The sequence below is a fragment of the Leptodactylus fuscus genome, chromosome 1 (genome assembly GCF_031893055.1).
Source record: "Leptodactylus fuscus isolate aLepFus1 chromosome 1, aLepFus1.hap2, whole genome shotgun sequence".
NCBI lineage: Eukaryota > Metazoa > Chordata > Amphibia > Anura > Leptodactylidae > Leptodactylus > Leptodactylus fuscus.
In genome coordinates this window covers 105,973,572-105,997,211 of record NC_134265.1, presented here as the reverse complement: position 1 = coordinate 105,997,211, position 23,640 = coordinate 105,973,572, and the positions used below count along the sequence as shown (strand labels likewise).

The following is a 23,640-nucleotide window of genomic DNA, read 5'->3' as shown; positions in this document are numbered from 1 at the left end:
AAACAAGCACTGATCTACTTGCTATACTATAGATCAGCACAAGTTACAGCCAGCATATCTGCCCTTGTAAAGGACCCTTGGTTTGTGCACAGAGCAGAGATTTGCATGCGGAGTACGTCATCTCATCACTGCAGGCATAGAGCTGGTTAATGCCAAATGTTATTGTTATGAAAACCTCGGAGACCTCCACCTCTCCACCCACTGCTTTGCATTCTGAAAAAGAGGCAGTGTTTTCAATTTAAAACCTAAATTAGCTGTCCAATTGAATCTAGCTGGCACAAAGCTTTCCTTGTGACAGGCTGTACTTATGAAGCATATTTTACATTAATAGAACTCAACATGAGTCCCACGTGTAGGGTGGTAGATGGAGGGGGTTACGTGCATAGCTATTGAAATGTTAAATCCAATATCTCAGAAATTCTAGCCTTTTTTCTTTCTAAACCTCTACAGAATAAGAGCCAAGGCTTTCCATTCTAATTCACTAGAATAAAAGATGCTGTAATAGGGGAGACCAGCTAATTTCTGATCATGGGGGTTCCTAAATCTCTATCTTTCCTGTATCTCTAGAAAGAATATATGTGCAGCCATTTACTCAATATGGACTTCTTTGTTCACCATAGTAAAGCAAACTGTATAGGGGGCTATATTTTAGTAAAATTAGAATAGACTCTTGTACATTGATCAGAAGTGATCACACAGATTGTTCAACATTTTGTGAAATTTTTAACACTGTTCAGAGAAGGAAGTTTCATAATAAATATGAATGTTTATTTTGCTACAATATAATCATTTCTGAAAAGTGAAAATGAAAAAGGACTTATCCAGGAGATGTTAAAAGTGTTATCATGGCTGCTTTCTTCATCTCAGGAAGTGACATCACATCCATTGGTCACATGGCCATGTTGCAGCTCAGTCCAATTCATATGAATAGGACTAAGCTGTATCATTGCCATGTGACCAATGAGCACAGTGGCACAACCTGAGAAGAAGAAAGCAGCCATGTTGTCTAATCGGTAAAACTTCTGTGTATGAGATTCCCCCAATAGGACATACATGGGAGAGATGAGGATTAGTTTGTTGTATACCAACATGCTTGATAGTTCCTTTCTAAGGATGGAAAGCTCACACCAGAGGTGTCAGGCGGTGGCCTTCTCTACTCTCTGTAGTTAAAGCACATACATACTCAGCCATCCCAGTTGTATATGGGCTGGAAAGATGGGAGAGCTAGATGTTGAGGCTGAATACGCTTTTGATCATCAGCTATCTAAGGCATATGACTAGTCTACGCACACGTTTGGTTCCTCTATCCGAGTCAACATTTGCATATATAGATTCTATTGTGTATATGTTTAAAAGGAAATCTTCAATATCTGACCTACATATAAAAGGTTTCAGATAATCTGAGAGCAGAAGCCAATAGTAGAGAGTGACCATAATTAGTTTGTTACCATGGGTTGACACCCTAGTTATTCGCCCTTTGGAGTAGACCACAGATGTGGAGATCTCAATAATTAAACATGATTAACCCAAAAACCTAAGTGTAAAACCCTAGCCAAGATGCACAGCAGAGCACCGTACTTTTTGGATATTTTTTTCTTTTTTGCTGGCATTACATTATGTCTTTATGTAATATGAAAGTAATGTTAACTGATGTAGCTACTCATACAAGAATGTGTGCATAAAATGTAGCAAGTGGGAAGAAAACATTCACTGAAATCTATAGGGACTGTATTGATATTTCATCAGTATAACACTCCATCTGAGCTCTGATTGTAATGTAATACATAGAAGCACTGAATCTTCCACGATGGGAGCCACTTGTCCGAAGATAAACGATACTTAGCACTATAGTGTTGGAAAGAGGACATATGAACAATGGTTGTACTAATAGCACAACACCATTAAAGGGGTTGTCCAACTGATATTTTTTTTTAATTTAATAGTGCTGCTAATGAAACCATCAACATAAACCATTACTCACCTCTCCCCAAGCCTCAGCTTCCTGTGCTTGCAGCTCAGAGATGTCTGTATACAGGTCCCCCAGATATTTGTGCCAGGTGACCATTGTAGACAATCACAGGACTCAGAAGTCACCTCTTCACAAACTGTCACATACCATTTGTGCAGAGCTCACCACTGAGGCCAGTGATCGCTTTCAGCAGTTCCCTCACGCAAACAGGACGCCACTGGTGACGTCAGCAGGGGACCTGTATACAGACGAATGAAGCTGCCACTGCTGGAAAAAGCTTCCTGGAGACAAGAGAGTATTGGTTTGTTTATGGCCCTACTAACTGTAGCATTAAATTAAAAAAAAAAAAAAAGAGCAGGAACTTATTTATTTAAGAAAAAAAAATCTGCAAATCAAATATTTACATATTTTTTTTATTCTCCTATAAACCTGCAGATGGAGGACTCTGCCATTTAGCCAACATGGTTATGTTTACACTTGGATTTCTCTTTATTATCATAGCTATATACCAAGTCTACCTGTTAATTTCACATGTATAGAACAGAATAATTTACTACGTGCTAGGAAGTTTCCTCTACTGCGACAGCTTTTATATAGGATTGCTTTTATTATTTTCTGAAGATTTTATGACGATATCTACAAACGGGGACATACAAGTGAAATCTCCCAATCCCAAAATACTTACATCACTGAGACAGTCATGAGAGCTGCTGCGCTGAGAACTCATGGCTTCTTTGATACTGACGTCATCATTGCTTCTGCCATTTCTGTTTCTGGACGCTTTGCCCTGAAAAATAAAAAGATGCAGATTTGGGAAAGGGTTCACAAAAAGACCTTCTATTACTATTCTCTTAAGAGGGTCATCCTTTTAGGAAACGGACCTTTCTTTATAATTAAACAGCATGCACCTGTACCAGTACCTGTGTAGTGAGGCATCATGGGATTGATAGCACAGCAGAGAGAAGGAGACATCATAGATGTCCAGCTAGTATGTAGAGAGTTAAATACGGTTCCACCTGATATGCTGCGGATCCAGGAGGTAGTGCTACTTCTTGTGGCACCACCCTCTGAGTCCACGGCAAACCAGACTGGTTAGGGTTACCTATAGGAGATGCAGGGTTAGTCTGTAATTGGATCATGCAGCACCTGAAAATGCTGAGGCTCTGGGTGAGTTTGCTGTGACAGGCAAAACAAAAACCACCCCCAGTCTAGGCAGTGCCACCTACTGGATCCACAGCGCACCTTCTTTTAACCACTCCGTTCTAGTCTCAACTGAGATGTCACATTTGCAGCACAAATCAAAAAAAGACCCCATTATAAGTCAAAGAGATCCATGGGTATTGTTGGTGTCCATTTTGGGATGAATCCATTAAAGCTTTAATTGGTTTTAACCCTCCATGATCGAATAGAAAAAATGAATTCACAGTACAAAATTTATAAAGCCTCATTTTTTATGAATAATGCAAATCCAGAAAGTTTCTTTATTTCTACACTTCTATATAAAACGGAGTTGGTACGTTTAGTATTTTACATTTTACACATAACTGAATCCAAGATAACTGCATTTATCATCAAACTAGTGTACTATGTCCATGGATCCCTATGATATGGAGCTATTCCAATAGTAAGCAAAAAAAGGTTCTAGCTGGTCTGGTTATCAGTTTTATTAATTCATTTCTTCTTTTCCAAATACGATGATGAAATTCACAGTTATGGTACAACAGTGGGATGGTTTTCAGAAGGAATCTGTCAGATTTAATGATGCTAGCACAGGAAATCAAATTAGAGGACTGGCTTTCACAGTTATGGTACAACAGTGGGATGGTTTTCAGAAGGAATCTGTCAGATTTAATGATGCTAGCACAGGAAATCAAATTAGAGGACTGGCTGTCACCATTAACATAGCAATTTTTAGATGTACCATGGCTTCTGGGTCCCTATTTGTTATTGGGAATTAAGAAGCACTGCCAGTGACTGTGACAGATCTTCTTCATTTACACCTGCTGCGTATGACTAGAGGTGACACCTGCCTATAGTCATCAGCAAATACCCTAATAAGGCAAGTCCTTCAGCAGCTTACACAAGTATTCATTCCTGTTGATCAATAAAGAACACAGCTCTTTAGCAATTGGTATTTAGTGGTGTTTTTCATCCTATAGTACAGAATCTTGGCAAAGAGATAAATCTACATATAATCACTGAAGAGTCACAGAAACCAACCTGGATCGGAGCAAAAGTTCTCCTGGCTGAACGAAGGATTGCCACTGGGGGACAGTCAGGAGGCCAATATACACATTAGATTATTGGCACAATCTGCCAACATTGAAGGACATATGGAAGTTTTACCGTGGGCAATGTCAGTATTGCCGTTATCCCAGCAGGGAGAATACCGTGCATGTGCTAGGAATCCACAATGCATGTGTGAGATATACTTGCACATTTCTTTCATTGTCAGCAAATGTGGGCTTCACAAAGAGAAGAACTTCATGCTCCTAGGCTCTTATCAAGTTCAATATCCGCTTCATTTGAGTCTGTTGCTCTGATCAGTCACTGGATCAGAGCAATGGACTGAAAAACTAATATACCTAAATAATATACAGACTGAACACATCATATAAATAACTGTCATCATTTACTATTACGTAAAAACAAAAATGATCTAGTCTGTTATTGTTTTAGACAGAAGATGTCACACGTGTAGGACTTCCTCTTCCATTTAAAAACAATACAGTAGACAACTTCCATCAGTTTTTTTTTTAAAATTACATAAATAAGATAGAATGTGCTCCATCTTCATCCGTCATTAGATTAGTTTTTCAACCCATTGCTCTGATCCTATGACAGATCAGAGGAAATGATTCAATGAAGCTGATGTAAATTCAAGGATAGATATTGAAGAACAGTAAATCTTGTGCAAAGGAAAAAAGGCAGACAAAAAAAGAAGCCCAAGTGGCTTGTTAAATGTATCCCAAGAACTGTATAGCTAAGCAGCCAGTGTTCCATCTAGAGATCGAAGGATGAATAAAGATCTAAAGGGTCAACTGGCCAAGTAAATAGCATGATTTCTGAAGACTGGTGGTGAAAAGGTTAATTCTCATGCTAAATACAATATAATTGTAGCTGTAAAAATAAATCAGAGGAAGGGTGTTAATTGGGTGAGAGCTGTCGCCTGACTGCACAATTACAATACCTTATAGTGCTGGGAGCCTTGGAATGCCACAGGAAAACAGTGTCTGATAAGCATCACTTTTCAGATCACAGGCAGCCAGCCCCGGCTCATTATTAATAAATACACTTCCATTTATCAAAAGCTCCCTTTGAGCGCAACAGGGAGCCTGGGGCAAAAGGAGACAAATTCTTTTCTTAAGTTGTTCTGAAAGGTGGCGGGCGAAGGGACCCTCACCCCCATTAACCCAGCAGAGTTTGCTTGCCCCCACTGGGGGGAGAGGGAGATGCTTTCACAGCGGTAAACTCACACTGATCTTGTGCCATCTCAATATATTTGTTCATTATCTTGCGCACACACAGAAGCATTTGGAAATGTACTCGGGGCACAGGCCAAATTGAATCATCTGCCTTCATTTTCCGCACGAACCACGGCTACAGCTGCTGCAAACAGGCTGAACGTTTATTTATTTATCTCCATGGCTGGTTTTGCTCTCTCTTAAAGGTGCAAACTTCACTATCCTACCTTGTTTTAATCCTTCTCATCCTGCCTGGTCACATGTGCTTTACTTTCTACTTCTACAATCCTATTAATATTATAAATGTGAAAGTTTGTGGGTTTGTGAGTTTGGATGTTCGGATGTTTGTTCCTCAATCACGGAAAAACCGCTCCACCGATTTGGCTGAAATTTTCCACAAACATAGTTAATACACCCGGTTGCGCAATAGGCTACTTTTCGTCACAATAGCGCACATACGTTTGTGCCAGGACCCCCACAAAACCCAAACTCACACCACCATCTCTGCAATCTCACACACTTTGGACCATAGCAAGCCACAAAATTCATATTGCCCTCTACAGCCTCGCCCCTAACCCCATACAATCACATATACATATACTTTACCACTTTGCCCCTCACCTTAACAATACTCCAGGAGGCTACCTCTTTAACGCTCTGGAGCAGCCATGTTTGCCGACCCCCACCGCTCTGACAATCCGCGACACCGCCCACCCATGTCAATACCCCTAGGCGGTCTAATAAATGCAAAAAAAAAAGTTTAAAAAAAGTAAAAAAAAATATAAAAAAATTAATTAAAATGATTAAAAATTCAAATCACCCCCCTTTCCCTAGAACACATATAAAAGTAGTTAAATACTGTGAAACACATACATGTTAGGTATCCCCACGTCCGAAATCGCCCGCTCTACAAAGATATACAAATATTTTTCCTGTTCAGTAAACGCCGTAGCAAGAAAAATGGTCAAAAGTGCCAAACCGCCATTTTTTCACTGTTTTGATTCTGATAAAAAATTGAATAAAAAGTGATCAAAGCAATAACATTTCCAATAACTACAAAGTACACCCGGCCCCGCAAAGAAAGACGCCCTATACATCCCCGTACACGCACGTATAAAAAAGTTACGGCTGTCAGAATATGGCGACTTTTCAAAAAATAATTTTTGAACACAGTTTGGGATTTTTTTAAGGGGTCAAAATGTAAATAAAACCATATAAATTTGGTATCCCCGGAGTCGTAACGAAACACAGAATACAGGGGACATGTCATTTTGGTTGCACAGTGAACGCCGTTTAACCAAAGCCCGTAAGAAAGTCGCAGAACTGCATTTTTTCTTGAAATCCACCCCATTCAGAATTTTTTCCTTGCTTCCCAGTACATTATATAGAATAAATAATGGTGGCATCATGAAGAAAAATTTGTCCCAGGAAAAAATAAGACCTCATATGGCTCTGGGAGCGGAGAAATAAAAAAGTTATGGGGTTTAGAAGGAGGGGAGTCAAAAACGAAAATCAAAAAATGCCATTGGCGGGAAAGGGTTAACTTCAAATAATTCTGTCCCAAAGTCACTATGTAAAGTTTCTCACAACACCGTATAGCAGCTCTAATACAAATTAACTTCAACACAAAAGTCTCACGTAGTCTCTGAATTACAGCAACAACAAGATACAAAGTTACATTTCATATCCCATACCTTATACACAGTACGAAAACCTTACCCGCGCCTGTATATACCCACTGCTACAATCACCGCAGACGAAGTCGCGGGTAACAGCTAGTTACTGAATAATGGAAAGCAGCACTTATCCATATCAAACAAGGCTCTGTATGCATTGCTTTTGAAACTGCCCTAGGGTATATATTCCTGAAGACATAAACCTCATACCCCGTTGTGTCACCAACAGGGTATTATAGTACTGAAGCGGTTTTCTAGACTACAAATATTGATGACCTACCCCATTTGAGGGTGGGGTTGCGGGTTCTGTTCTTAGAAGATGATACACAGAGAAGGGAGCAGGAAGCAGACCGCTGAGTTGAGCACTTATCTCACATTCAAGTGAATGCTAGCTGATCTGCAGTAACCTGGTCTGAGCACTACAGAGAGGACCCAGATGCCTGCTTCCTGCTTGCAGTAACCTGGTCTGAGCACTACAGAGAGGACCCAGATGCCTGCTTCCTGCTTCATTCTTTGTGCAACAAATGCTGAGAACAGCTGACTGATGGGGATTATAGGTGTCTGACCCTGATGGTTCTCATATTGATGACCTATACTTACCATAAGTCACACATTTGTAGCATGAGAACCCCCTATACAGTAAAATAATAGTATGATGACCCATAATTGGCTATAATGGGGTCTGTGAGGCTCCATTCCGGTCCAATAGTTGAGCGGTTCATTTGTCCATTATACTCTGGCAGCTCAACACTAGTGTAAATATATGATGGGACCTTTTTCCCTATTGCATATGTTAGCAAGGTATACACAAGCAGTGTGCACATAAAGGCCTCAATATCTACTCACTTCAAGAATACCAACTAGTAAGGTTTCATTTAAAAAACATGTAGTTGATATTTAGCAAGAAATTTTACAAGGTCACATATTAATCTCATATGTAATAAAGTATTCCTTGCTTACTCTTACATATGAACCGTCATAGCAAGTGACGTGGGTGCGGGTCTTCAAGCTTATTTCACTCCACTCTCAGACTGCAAATAGAGCATAACTCACACCCCAAAACTATCCATGCACCCCTCATACACACTGCAATTAATACTAATTTTAGTGGGTTAAGTAGGAACCCCACACACAGATGCACATGTCTCTCTAACAGTCAGATGCAAACAAACTTTAAAAAGCTAATGGCTGCTTAGAGCATATGCAGATAACCATTATGTTGAACGATTGAATACCAAAGGGTTCAGTACTTCTATATAAAAAAGACAAACGAAAGGTGACAAAAGAAGCCACATAGTTTGTAAAATAAAAAGGGACGTAAGACAGAAAACCCTTTGGCTTCCATGGAGCTTCGAGGGTCCCAGATGGGATTGCCAAGACAGAGATTGTTGTTGACTCCAATGGTGTTGTGCAGTTCCCGTACAATCCACACATTTTGTAATTGAGAGCCCCCTGTCAGGGTACCCTCCTCCTCCCCATTCCCTTCTTATGTCTGACTGGCTTCTGGTTTCAGCCATCAGTTATAGCCATAAACCTTCAGATGAAGGTTCAGGCAACTTCAGATGAAAAGCACCAGTCAAAGACTTTGGGTCAGAGGTGACTAAAACACATATGCTCAGGACTAAAACATCATCACAGAGGTACTGTCACGTTCGTGTCAGAGTCCAGACACAGATTCCAGGCTGCAGATTGCACCGCTAAGGAGACAGGGGAAGGAGACTATCCCTGGCACTACGGTGGCTAGCTAGGCCCTGCCTACGGGTGGTGGTCAGCTGTCTCCAAGCTAACCTTGGCCCCGACGACTCCTGGCTCTCTAGCACGAAGACCTGACAGACAGACAAGGCAAGAGCTGCAAGAAAGCTAGGGACTGGGGATTCTAGGGTGGTGACCCCTACAGAAATAAAGGTGCAGCTGCGGACAAACAAACAGGACTGGAGGTGCAGGACAACTGACACGCAGCACAACACAATACAAAACAAGAGAAATGAGGAGAGGGACAGTGGAGAGGTGAGGAAAGGGTAAACACGAGACTGGGGTAAAATAAACTGGAACCCACCTCAAACAACCAGACAGTGCCAAACAAACAGACGTGAAGGGCAGGGCAGAGTAGAAGTGTGGAGGGAAACCAACTCACACACAAACAACACTCAAACTCCTTTCTAGTCAGTAAGCACAAGCAGAACACTCCTCCTCCTCCTCCTCCTCCTCCTCCTCCTCCTCCTCCTCCTCCTCCTCCTCCTCCTCCTCCTCCTCCTCCTCCTCCTCCTCCTCCTCCTCCTCCTCCTCCTCCTCCTCCTCCTCCTCCTCCTCCTCCTCCTCCTCCTCCTCCTCCTCCTCCTCCTCCTCCTCCTCCTCCTCCTCCTCCTCCTCCTCCTCCTCCTCCTCCTCCTCCTCCTCCTCCTCCTCCTCCTCCTCCTCCTCCTCCTCCTCCTCCTCCTCCTCCTCCTCCTCCTCCTCCTCCTCCTCCTCCTCCTCCTCCTCCTCCTCCTCCTCCTCCTCCTCCTCCTCCTCCTCCTCCTCCTCCTCCTCCTCCTCCTCCTCCTCCTCCTCCTCCTCCTCCTCCTCCTCCTCCTCCTCCTCCTCCTCCTCCTCCTCCTCCTCCTCCTCCTCCTCCTCCTCCTCCTCCTCCTCCTCCTCCTCCTCCTCCTCCTCCTCCTCCTCCTCCTCCTCCTCCTCCTCCTCCTCCTCCTCCTCCTCCTCCTCCTCCTCCTCCTCCTCCTCCTCCTCCTCCTCCTCCTCCTCCTCCTCCTCCTCCTCCTCCTCCTCCTCCTCCTCCTCCTCCTCCTCCTCCTCCTCCTCCTCCTCCTCCTCCTCCTCCTCCTCCTCCTCCTCCTCCTCCTCCTCCTCCTCCTCCTCCTCCTCCTCCTCCTCCTCCTCCTCCTCCTCCTCCTCCTCCTCCTCCTCCTCCTCCTCCTCCTCCTCCTCCTCCTCCTCCTCCTCCTCCTCCTCCTCCTCCTCCTCCTCCTCCTCCTCCTCCTCCTCCTCCTCCTCCTCCTCCTCCTCCTCCTCCTCCTCCTCCTCCTCCTCCTCCTCCTCCTCCTCCTCCTCCTCCTCCTCCTCCTCCTCCTCCTCCTCCTCCTCCTCCTCCTCCTCCTCCTCCTCCTCCTCCTCCTCCTCCTCCTCCTCCTCCTCCTCCTCCTCCTCCTCCTCCTCCTCCTCCTCCTCCTCCTCCTCCTCCTCCTCCTCCTCCTCCTCCGAATTCTAAGTTGGAACCACAAAAACCGGCAACTGGTGGAGCCAGCCCTCTTCCTAATAAAGGCTCCAGACTCCTTCCATTGGATGATGGCGATCCATAACACCTGAGGTTAGACTCCTATAACCTCAAGTGTGTTCAGAAGCCCAGAACACTATGTGCACACTGATGGCTCAATGGTAGGGAACCCACCAGCAGATCACAGAAGCCCAGATCAAATCCCTGACAGAACAATACACCAACACAAACAATCAGGTCATGACAGATACACACAAAAAATACAATTCACTGATAATATGCACACGTAAGGTTATTCAACCACACTATAACCATACTAATAGGAGGCATCAAAAAGCACATTTCTTTACAAGAGAACAGAAGCTGAAGGCTAGTGTTAGCACTATAAATAGCATCTGTAAGACTTGTGATGAACAAGTGGCTAAAATGTACTTCCTCGAAACGATCCACCTCTACGTGAACTGCAACCCAAGGACACAACCTCTCTAGTGGAATATCTGGAAGCATCATATTGAATACTTAGCTTCTATTATTTCCTCACTAAATTACCTTCAATAGCCATTAGCTCTGTTTTGAGGCAATTTACTGCCTAATAAATACAAATGGAGAATTTAATTACAAATATATTGGAAAGCATGGACAAAAGAAAATACTGTGATACACAGATAAATTGTTTCAACACTTCCATATCAGATATTTCCAGATCATTTGACGCAAAGCTAAATTTAATAAAATCTAGAATACACAATTTGTTTCATTTATAGAATTGTGCACAAAAACAAAATCTCAATAAATTGTACCATACTAACATATCAATTTATAATGCAAAATTACACAAAGTACACAATCATTCCAAGGAAATGCAAAGTGCGTCTTCAGTCGCATCACGACGCAAGATTCACATTAATAGTATATTAAAAATATGCAAATAAGATCTCTCGGATGGAAAAAGGAAGACTGATTCTAGCACCACCTTTTAGAAGGTAGCTCCTTATAGATTAATGCCTGGTTTTCTATGAAACCTACAGACATTGACCCATATTTACTAATAGTCAGACAGTGCAAGCAGACAGTCAGTCTGAAAATACACCAGATTTATCACAGTGATGAACACCAGATTTATCACAGTGATGAATACCAGTTGAGAAATGTTGTGCATCTTTACACTGTCTGGTCTACATTTATACCAACTTTAAATTGGCTTACTATGAAACAGAATTTCAGACACATTTGGCACATTGTTGCAAATTTAAGCAACACCGTCTTATTGATAAAATTCAACACCCACATATATAGCATGTTAACATTTTCAGCCCAAACTAGACATGCAATGGTGCACCACATTGTGCTAAAGATGTACCATGTTTACGCCAGTGTCTAAATCCAACCAAAATAGTAAATTTGGGCCATTGTCTCAGAATGAAGTCCAATCATAAGCATACACAGAAGTTTTTTTGTCCGCCGGTTTGCGTTATAAAACAATAGACACCCAACGGACGTCATTATTCATCAATGGGGTTCATTGTGCTTCGTATGTAACTTCTATTTTAGCAGTATAGCCATCTGTTGTTCTTGTCCTTTGACGGACCAGAACAACTGATAATGTGAATTTAACATAATACTAGTACCCCTCTCATATTTATACCCTGTTATGGAACCAGCTACTAGATTTCCAAGTTTTAGTTAGCATATTTAGGATATTTTGCTCTGATAAGGTCTTTTCACAGTTTGGGCATTCCAAAGAATTTTAAGGGCATTGGTCTATCGTAGGATCTACTTTGAAAATTTTGGATTTATTCATCTGGTTTGTATATGTCAGGCTGAATATCGACTGGCACCTTGAACATCATCTATTCCTCAATCTCATTGAATGCTGAAGATCTGAGTTAAAGAATGATACATTTTCTTTATCTTACACAGCCCACTTTGGCTGCATGCTCACCTGCATCTACAACCATTATAAGTCAGTACGGTCCAATAGGCATTAGTGGTATCCACTGTGCAATGGATCAGGCAGAACGCTAAAGCTTCTCTTATCATCATAGGCCGGATTGAAATGCCTACATAAGTATATAGAAAGCTTTTAAGATTGTATTTATATACTTAGGATTCTAGTCAATTTTGGTTCAAGGAACATATGGAGTGCAAAGACAGAGTTTTAGAAATTCACCAAGAGCCAGATTGTGAACTGAAATTTAACTTAGAGAAGCTACTGTATATAAGGCCCTGGTAGAATTCATGGATCTTATTACAATCATACTAATATGTAAGCAATATTCTATACAGTGTGGGGAGTTGTATTTTTAGAGGGACCGTAACACAAGAATGCTAAAAAAAAAATTAAAAAAATTCAAATTTATCCACTGGCCACAATAAAAAAAAAAAAAGAAAATAAATAAAAAAAAAAGTTTAAAACTTCCTCCAGCTTACTACCTATGCTATGCAGACTGGGTACTTGCAAAGGGCAAGGAATGTATGATAATTTTATTGTACCACTGGCATCTTAGATAGCCTAGTCAGGATAGTAATATTAAAAAAATCAAAGAAAAATACTTTATTTCTCTTCTTATATTCCCATCAAATAAGAGGAGAGGCTTCTAAGTGTAAGAAAGACAACAGGACTTCTGATCTGTTATCTATCTGTAACAAATATGATCACATCTGTGATGCTAAGAATTTTTTTCTGGTCTTCTGTCGTAAAAACTACAATTATAGAGAGCTTAGGTTACCATTGTGCAAGAAAAATTCATGACGCACAATGCAAATATAGGATATTTCCCAAAATGCAACTTGATCATTATTAGTATCACTTATGCCCTAATTCTAAAAACCAGTGTCCTATTGAGGATTAACATATACACGATACTCTTAACAAGTTTATCTTCTGAAGACTGCCTCATTACAACATACATGCCCATGTAGTTTTATATTTCTTTCGCCGTGGCCACTGCAGGCTAAGCATTTGGCTGACCTCCATTCCCCCTAGCAGTTACTGATGGTTTTCTGAAGTGGCTTTCATTGGAAAGGGGATGCCTGTAGTAACCCATACTTTCTAATTCTATTAGAATTTCCTGTGGCTTCTAAAGCTGGCCAAACACAGAAGATCGCTGTCGACTGAACAATGAAGTACAAGTCTACTGACAGAACATTTAATAATGAGACAAGCAAGAAATTATGAGATCCTGGGTCCCTCAGCAATGTCTTAAAACAAAGTAATAACCAGCTGAGTATGCAGTGGGACAAGTGTCATGACAACAGATGCAAGAACACTTTACTGGAGCCCTTTGGTAAAATTCGCTGATTTTGTTCCAGATGTTTCTCTTTTATGCAAGAGAGAAATCCAGCGGCATCAAGCTGTGAAAATTTCTTCTGATCTGTCAAAGCCTGCCATGAACCAGAAGATGGAAGAAAAAAATAACACAATCCGAGTTGGAAAAGAGAAGTGTGTTCTTACACTTGGGATTATTGGACGCCATCTGTGTTTTAAAAGCTTTAGTAGTACTTTATGTAGTCTTTGCTGCAGCTAACAATAAAAGAAGGTGTAAAGCATTAAAGCATATTGGGAAAAAAACGGTTTGTGGCATACAGAAATCACAATAATTTTAAATGGACATTTTACTTTGATATGCGGAGCAATACTTCACTATTTCCAAACTAACTAGAAAGGAAATATATTTGCAGGATTTTATAGTCAGTCATCGATGACAAGGTTAGCACTTGTGCAAGGAAAGAACAGTGCTGCCTCTGCTAATGCTACAGTATCAAACTTCTTGGAGAAAGAGTAGCACCTATAGTACAGATGCTACTGCCATGACCCTTAGCTAATGAAAATTCTACTATATCAATGCGGCTACTTTGGTGGATCCTGCTGATCATAAAACCAAACGATGCAGCAAATTGATGTACACAATATCATTGCTGCTGTACTGGTGTGGACCACGGATGTGATGAATTTACAATGGGAGGGGAATTCATGGGTAAGTAATGTTTAGAAGACCCCTTTAGGGTCCATTCACACAGAGTATTTTGGCACTGATTCTGGCACGGAATCCGTGTCAGAATCAGCGCCAAAATACTCTGTGTGAATGGACCATTAAGGCTGAGGCCCTACACTGCAGAAAAGTTGCGTATTTTTTTTTTTTTTAGCCAAACCCAGAAGTTGCTACAAATGGAATGTAAAACATATAATGAAGCATCTATACTGCTCCTTTGAAGTCATTCCACTACTAGTTTTGGACAAAAAAACAACAACAAAAAAAACAAAACAATGCAGTACAATCTGAAGGGAAAAAAAGCTGTTTTTCCACCATGTATGGCCTTAGTCCAAAGGGTTTTTTTGAGACCTACAATACTGATTACGTAGTCTGAGGACAGGTCATCAATATAAGATCAGCAGGTGCCTGACATCTGGTACCCCACCAAATAGCTGTTTGAAGATACCACCGCATTCAGGTGAGGTCTTTTCACAGCTTACAAAACTCAGCACCGTATATTGTATAGCACTTGTGCTTGGTATTCTAGCTCAAGCCCAGTAACTTGAACATGAAGCAGTAAACAGAGCATGAGCAATGAGCGAAACATCACATGGCCTGTAAAGTGGAAGCAGCGCTGAACAGAGCACCACTGCAATCAGCTGATCTGTGGGGGTCCATGGTGCTGGATCCCTGTCAATCAACTATTGATGGCCCATCCTATGGATAGCTTATCAATATGTTAGTCCCATACAAAGGCCTTTCAGTTTCTTGTAAGGAAGCCAGCAGATATATAAAATGCGTGGTCTTCGGAAAGCCAACACAACAACAGCAGCAGCGTCGGCGCTGTCTGAATTCTGCTATTCTTAATTAGCTTCCGACACGGCTCAGCTTTGTAATCAGCCCGTCCTGATTAAATGACAAGAAAGGCCTTCTGATGCATACTGAGATTGGTTAATGCACTGTTTCCAAGGTGTTACATCGAAAATTGCCTGTGAATTGATTTCTTTTATTGAATTAATAAGTGTTATCGTACAGTACAGAAGGTAATATTGCCACTGGATGTGAGCGATAACGTATAATTACAGAGAATCAAAGCCTAATCGGCCCAGTCGAGCCAGGTGTCAACATTTTAATTGTAGTTTGGGAATGCACTGTAACATAGATGATTAAAAAAAAGGCAGCAGACGGGCCTGCAGCAACAAAAATATGCTGCTTTGTTTCCTTACAATGCTCCATAGGCTGCTTTGATTGGGAAAGATGCTTCACTCAGCAGACAGATGTGATGGGTAACAAATTAAAGGTGAAAAGTGCATACATTTATTATCTGTATTTTATAAAAATGTCTATCCAGCAGGATTTCATGTATTTTATTTTTTTTTATAAACCACTTCGTGCCATGCCTTTATAGGGCTGGTGCCACAGGGAAGGTACAGGCACAACAGCTGTACCCGGATTAGAGTTATCTCAACAACAAATGCTGGTCCGCAAGGAGTTTAAAACAAAAAGCTCTAGATACAGTATTTTGGGTACAGCCAGCTTTAAACTCTGAGTGCAAAATTATTATTATTTTATTTTTATTTTATTACTTTCTGGTTACGGGTCTCTGGAAGGAAGGGGTAGAATGACAAAAGCTGCTATAGCCTGTCATCCCTGACCATGGACAGTTGTCTGAGACTCCAGGGGTAAGTTACATAAACTTTCATTCATTTTATTACTGGGCCCCTTACCAATGAGAGATTGCTGTATTTTTCAGACTATAAGGCTGGTCTTACACGACCGTAATGCTTTTACGGTCTGCACGTTGCTGATCAGAACACTAGTTGCTGATCATCAACATAGACTCCGCAGATGCCCGTAAACTGCTGCACTCACCCATAGAGCGAGTGAATTACGGCCATTACGGACATGTTCTATAAAGTGAGGACCTCGGTTGCGGCCCGGCACACCATGGATAAAATATCCGGTGGTGTAAGAGGCTACATTGAATATAATGTGTCCGCAAATGGTCTGCAATTGAAAACCCTCAATTGCGGACCATTTGCGGTCTTAAACTACGGTTGTGTAAGACCAGCCTAAGATGCACTTTTTTCCCCCAAAATTTGGGAGGATAATAGGGGTGTGTCTTATATTCCGAATATGGACTGTTTTGGCTAGGGGAAAGGGGCATGGAGGAGCGGTATCACAGCATCGTCTCACTCCTACCGCCGCCGACTTCCTGCAGTGGCAGAAGAGAGAAGATGCGTAGGCCCTAAGCTGCAAGGACAGGGTGTCCCAGCGAACCCATTCCCCAGTATCTGCTGTGCTATTACAGTGGATGCCGGGTTTGTAAAAATGATCGCAGCCACTCTGCTGCCGGCTGTAAAATACCAACATTGCAAAAAAGCCATTTAAACACTGTAGTAACTTGGAGGAAGAACTAAAAGTTTAAAAATATAGGAGTAGTAAATAAAATCAAAGTTAGTTTATATAAGGGTAGTATGTGAACAGCCATCCATATATTCTCTATATGCTTCATCTTGTCAGGGCTATATAAACTACAGATAAACTAAAAATAATGATAGATAGGATGGTGGTGCAAGCCAAGGGCTAGTATAAGCAATACACTGGTAGTAGAAGAATAGACATCAAGTTATTGAGATTCAGGACCCCTATTAGTTTCAGGCCGGATCTCCACGCAGCCATTTGTGATGGCATCTTTATTCAATTAAGTGAATGTTGTCCCAGGTGCTGGAAACATTGGGGAGTAAAAGGGAAGACAAATGATTTTACAAGCCTTACAAAAACATTTGTCAGACTGTAGCGTGCACTGGCAGTAATGCATATGGAACTATTTATGCTACGGTCCAGGGAGTACCACACATTTATGTTTACCTGTTCACTGCTGGAAGGCCAACATTAATGAGAAAGAAGAGACCAGACCATCATTTTCAATGAAGCCTAGCTGGGTTTGTCAACTTTTATCTCAGACTATGGTCACACTAGCGATGTGTGACCATTTGGGGATTCTGTCCCCCATTCTGCTTGGAAAACGCAAAGAGAAGTGTCCTGTAAGCAGGGCTTTCTCTCCGCATTTTTTGGGCAGAAACCCAGACACCATTATTCCCTTTGTAAGCTGATAGGATTTCTGTTTTTCGGATCTCCAAGAGGACTCAAACAGAAACCCCAAGGCTATGTGAACCTAGCGTCACTGTAATATGACAAAATGTTATTCGTAGCTCATGACTGCAAAGTGGAGCATTAGACCTCATACACATGAACGCTGAAAGAGACAGACATTAAAAAAATGGATGCAACGTTTACTTCACTGCTGTTTTCTATCAGTACCACATCAGTTTTCACGGCTCCCTAACAGACCTGAATCTATTGACAGATCTATGAAACCGGAAAAAAACAGGACATGTGAATAGACACATGGAAATCAATGTATGCTAAAAACTGCTATGGAACAGCTGTTGCAAAACTGTCTGCCACAATGCTATTTTTCACTGTTGTACGCATGAGGCCTTATTGTGTATACAGAAAAGGATGAATTTTCACGTTAACTCTACTAAATCTACGCAAACAGAAATGCAATGTATAGAAGAGTCACACAACAGCTTAATGCAATGGAGACAATTTATTATGGCTCGTGCCAGAAAACTGGTGTACAAATGATTAAAAAAAAAAAAAAAAAAAAAAAAAAAAAATTTGCAAATTTATTGTTTCGTTTTGCACCTAGTGCATCACTTTCCTATAAAGGTGGTGCAGCAGGCCACAGGCCCCATCTAATCTAATGTATCATACTTTACACCAGTTTTCTGGCATAAATGAGACTAGAACTCTATACCAGCAAGGAGCTGGCATAGATTTCTTTGTCTGTTGGTGCACGGACCTCAGAGGGTGCGTCTAATTTATGCCGAGGCATGCATTTCATCAGAAATTAGGTGCAAGGACAAGTATTAATCAGATTGGTGTGGAAAGCGCTGGTCTTCATGAATCAGCCCCAATATGCTGTACAGTTAACACACTATATATAGAGAGAGAGAGACAGACAGACAGATTGGAGCCAGTAAGACATTGTCAGCACTGATTAGACAGCCTATGGGCTAGTTCACATGGGTAGCGGTATCGCGTATTTTGGTCCTGATTGTGACACGGGAAGCCACGTCAGAATAGGGCCAAAATGCACCTGCCACGACTGTTGCAGCTTCCTGCCCCAGAGTAGGCCCAAATGAATGGGCCTAGTCCAGAGGGTGCTGCCGCGAGGTGGACGCTGGGGCTGAATCAGCTGCGGAATCCGCCTGAAGAAAGGGCAGCTCGCTTCTTTTTTGTTCATGTTGCTGCTCACGGAAAAAGTAAGCTAGGGGTCTACATAGACTGCTATTGTGAGGGGACGGATTATGATGTGGATTCAGCGCCAAAATCCGCCCCCTCTTGCCCCGTGTGAACGAGCCCTATGGGTGCCCTTACACTACGTTTTCTTTAAGAATACACTTAAGAATATATCAGTAGATGATATATATTTTTAATAGGGTATGTGTTTTGCCCTTTTAGTCAATGATAACTGGCAGAAAACATGTTCCCTATAAAATAACACACTGTGTAAAAACACCCTCAGACTGTGTAGACATACCCGAAGTAGTAAAACTCAAGTGTCAATGTATTCGTTCACACTTTTAGAAGTAGCAACACAAAGTTCTAAAGAGAAAAGCTTAATAACTGTTATATTATGGAAAATACAATTATTGACTGCCAACTTGTCTGGAGATGTGACAGACCCAAGGGCAGGAATTCTTGCATACCAACCAATACTTTAATATTCATCTCCAAACTAAAATACACCGAGTGTGTGCAAACATAAGTTCTGGGACAAAATGTCTGACTTTAATAAGACACATATGTGAATCAGAGATTCCTGTGATGTCTGCAAGCTCTTCCTCTGTATAAAAGCCATGGACATCACATCTCCTTGATGCTGAGCCTGGCTTTAGACACAGATAGAAGGATTGAAAGTCTGATGTCACCCCAGACACCAGTTACATTCCTGACCTCCCTCAAGGGAAACCCTTATGTCTTGTTCATGACATCCAGACACAGCTCACATATTGCTGTTGGGCTGTTGCCATATGATCAGAGTCCTAACTCTGTGTGAAATGTTGGTTCAGCCCCAAAGAATAAGACAATGCTGGCAGCAGGAATAAGGGGAAGGTCCTGAATCTTGCACATGATCACATAAATCTGTTATTCCTAATGTTTGTAGCCACTAGCCGTATGCGGTTTCTATGTAGAATCACATCGCATACAGATATATAGATAGTCAAAACTGGCAGAACTCGAACTGGAAACTGCTGCACATGAACTCCTTCCCTGCACGGGACTTGCGCTTTGGCATTAGATTCCCAAACTACTGCTCTCAACGTAGGCATCTGGGAAAAGAACATTTCTAATAAGTACTTTTTAATCAGTTTGTAGTATTTAAGACCAAGTATTCATTACATTGTGTCCCCAGTTTGCACGTGTCAATTATGTTAAAAGTCATTACCTCCTGAATTGTTATACACTTTGCCCACAGTGTGGCACCAATGCACCACCATGAAAACAGCTCATAAATATGCATCCGACATTTCGCTTGTGACCACCAACAGCATGCAGAATCGAGGAATCTGGTAAAAGATACGCTGAGGTGCTCAGACACCTAGCTGCTACTGGCTCCTTGTAAATATGCACATATACATGGCGATACATATGTTGGGCACCTATTAATAAAGCGGGGGTTAATCACTTGGGATTTCCTCATCATCTACAATGCCAAGCCAGGCGGAGACTCCTCTTTCGTCAAAGCCCTGATTATTTGGTCCTTTGCATTAGGCTACAGTAATTAAGTCTTGCCCTGGGTCCCAGGGGAGATGCACAGAAGGTTAGTGATCCTTAGACATGACACGCTGTTATTTATAGATGATTAAGACCTATTTATCTCTGTGTAAATGTTGCCAGCGATAGGATGGATCCTGCTGCACATCTGCCGCCGATTAGAATTCACCAGCTGCGGGTCCTGTCACAGGCGCTGCTTCATCATAGGGGGTCTTAACCCTTAATCTGCCACCAGTGCCTGCAGCTGAAGCAAGTACACCAGCAAGCCGTGCTTTGTTACTTGTGTATTCAGAACATTTCTTTTCCCTGGACTCTGTCTCAAGAAGGACAGCCACTCCTTTTGAGGCAGCATTTTATTTATGTATGCAGCTACACCTCTGGTCCCTGACAAGGACATCATGCATGACTTCTAGGAAAACTGGTCTATGTAACCACAGCTGAAAAACAGAAAGAGAGCGAGAGAGAGAACACAGGATTCGAGGGCCTCTTGAGTAACTCCATAGGGAATGCTGGCCCTATCAGCTGTTGGCAGTTTCAAAAGAGCGGTTATCTGCAGAATGTTATCACGTTATTATCGCTCTCCAGCGCTTATCTAAACCAAACAATCACTGAAACAGCAGCAGATAAGCCTGCCACACAGAGGAGTATCAGCAATTACAGCTCAACAACACAACGGATTAAAGACCCTACCCCTGTAACCCACCAGTCCTGAAATACTATGAAGACAAGGAACTCTGCTTCATTTCAATGTCGCCACAACATAGCTGCAGTGTTTATGGTCACAGACTATGTGGAGAAATAAATACATACATTTTTTGTACGTCATTGGAAATTGTACATTAGTTCACACGGGGTCAATGAGGCAGATTTTGCCTCAAAATCTGCCTCCATACAATGGTGGTCTATGGAGACTGCTAGCTTTTTTTTTTCTGCTAATAGAAAAAAAGAAGCCACATGACCTTTCTTCAGGCGGATTCCGCCTGAGGAAAGCAATAGAAGTGAATGGGAGCGAAAAACGCCTAGTGTTTGGTTTTTTTACACTCCATTCACTTTAGGCTAAGGCCCCACATTGCGGAAATGCAACTTCTTTTGTTGCAGATTTTGTTGCGTTTTTTTCAACCAAAGTCAAGAATGGCTTCAAAAAGATGGGGAGATACATAGGAAGTTCTTATACTTCTAACTTTTGCTTTATCCACTCCTGACTTTGGCTCAAAAAACCGCAACAAAATCTGCAACAAAAAAAGCTGCATTTCTGCAACGTGGGGCCTCAGCCTTAGGGGAGGGGAAAACCGCCTGGCTTTTTCTTTTACCAAAAACTGCTCCAAAAAACGCCTCAAGGTCAAAAACAGCTTCCTAATTAGGAAGCGTTTTTTTTTCAGGACCAAAATAAGCCAGGCGGTTTTTACGTGTAAACTAGGCCTAACTATTCCAAGGATCCTTCCAGATCATCCATACATAAATAGAGACTACATGCACAGATTTATTCACAAGTCTGCTTAGGTTGAAACCCCAAGATGCAGAAAAGATGCTTTTTTGTAGCAGACTTTGCTTAGTTTTTTTTTTAAAACCAAAGTCAGAAGCGAATTTAGCAGAATGGAGAAGTATAAGATCTTCCTATATATTTCCTATTTCTTTGGTAGCCACTCTTGGCTTTGGCTCAAAAAATGTAGCCAAAATCTGGCAGCACAGTGGCTCAATGGTTAGCACTGCAGACTTGAAGCGCTGGAGTCCTGGGTTCAAATCCTGCCAAGAGCAACATCTGCAAGGAGTTTGCGTGGGTTTCCTCCCATGCTCCAAAGACATACTGATAGGGAGGGGAAAAAAAGTAACAAAAAAAACAAAAAACCAACATTTCCACAAAGTGGGGCCTAGGATTCGCTAGAATGCTATGTGGGGTCCTGGCCTATCCACACATTGAAGAAAAATATGCATAGCGGAAACACTGCAATTCCCAAACCCACCACAGCTGTGGTAACACCATGATTTTGGAAATCGCAGCAGGTCAATGTGTTTCCGTCAATTTTTTCCTGTGGGGCCTTAGCCTAAAAGTTTTTTTTTTTTTTTTTCAGGCATATAAACCATAAAAACAGTTTTGCAAACTTGAGTAATTAAAAATTGTGTTGGGTTTTATAGATTTTCTCTAGGCATCTTACTGGAGACAGTCTTCTGCCTTGATATGTTGCCAAACGATACCACCATGAATGCAGAAACTTTTCTATGGTATGGCACAGAAAACCGACCAGGATTTCCTTGTTTTTCTCACAAAAAATAAAAGGTTGCAGCACATATGGAGAACAAAAGCTAATTTACATATAACCTTCCAGGGGCAGAACAAAAAACAAACAAAACAATTTATTCAGGGGCACAGCAACAATTACATGATTTATAGCATTTAGCATTTTGTATTTAGTGGCAGATTCTCTAACACATTGTGGTACTTTAATATTAACCAGTCTCCAAGACATCCGGGACCCCCACCAATCAGCTGCGTGAAGAGGCTGCAGCACACATAAGCGAGCCCCTACGATATTCAATGAAAACAGTATTAAAGTTAGTATTTGGTGAAGAGACCTACAAGCTCACCCAAAAGGTGCTGTCTCTACCAGTTCATTGGTGGAGAAGTCCCAGGTGTTGTACCCCTACCAATCCCATATTAAGTATAAGACACCTTTAAAAACAATATAGTGCAAATTAATTTTAATTATTTCAATATAAGTAAATGATCTTGTCTGAACACACCATGGACATCATTCTGACATCTAGTAAAGAAACAATACTCTTACCAAGTATTATACGACAGCGACCAGGATGTAAGAGCCAGATATGCCTGTAACTCTTGGCAGTCCTGTTGTATTTATCCTGGTTGTTGTGCTCTTCTGACAAACAGATTTCACTTTCAGTGCCAACCTGATAACAGAGATTGGGCCCAGAAGAGGAAGACACAGAGAAGCAGCCTCTGACAGGACACAACAAGTGACTTTCAGCTGTCAAAGTAGAACATCTCAAGATGATGGAGTGGTTTGTAAATGATAAAGTAAATGGTCACTGGGCCAATTTTACATGGGCAAGGTGACTAACCTAATAAGGTCAATATATCTGCTCCTATATGCTGTGGATGACTATTACTGTATATACTCGAATATAAGCTGACCCGAATATAAGCCGAGGCCCCTAATTTTACCACAAAAAACTGGGAAAACTTATTGACTCGAGTATAAGCCTAGGGGAGGAAATGCAGCAGCTACTGGGTGCTGGGAAAGGGGAGGGGGTGTTTTGGTTGTCTGTCTATCCCTTCCCTGAGTTTGAGGACTGGGTTTTTTTGCCCCCCACTTGGAATTCAGCCTGGCTGAATATAAGGTAGCTGCAGTGCGCCCATTAAGACCTTCCCGATAGAATAGGAGCACTGCAGATACCCTATATTCAGCCTGGCTGTAGTCAGACTGAATTCCAAGTGAGAGGGGGTCTGCCCCTTTAAGCTCAGGAAAGGGGCAGAGAG

General features: G+C 41.7%; 1 protein-coding gene across 10 annotated transcripts in view; it reads right to left on the bottom strand.

Annotated features, from left to right (window-relative positions):
• Positions 1-23,640, bottom strand: part of FBRSL1 (fibrosin like 1) — a 386,529-nt gene that overhangs the window by 183,976 nt on the left and 178,913 nt on the right. For all 10 annotated transcript variants that reach the window (XM_075275111.1, XM_075275070.1, XM_075275129.1 and 7 more), the window contains one exon: positions 2,655-2,756. In XM_075275111.1, the coding sequence (XP_075131212.1) occupies positions 2,655-2,756 (102 nt within the window). The remainder of the gene's footprint in view (positions 1-2,654; positions 2,757-23,640) is intronic.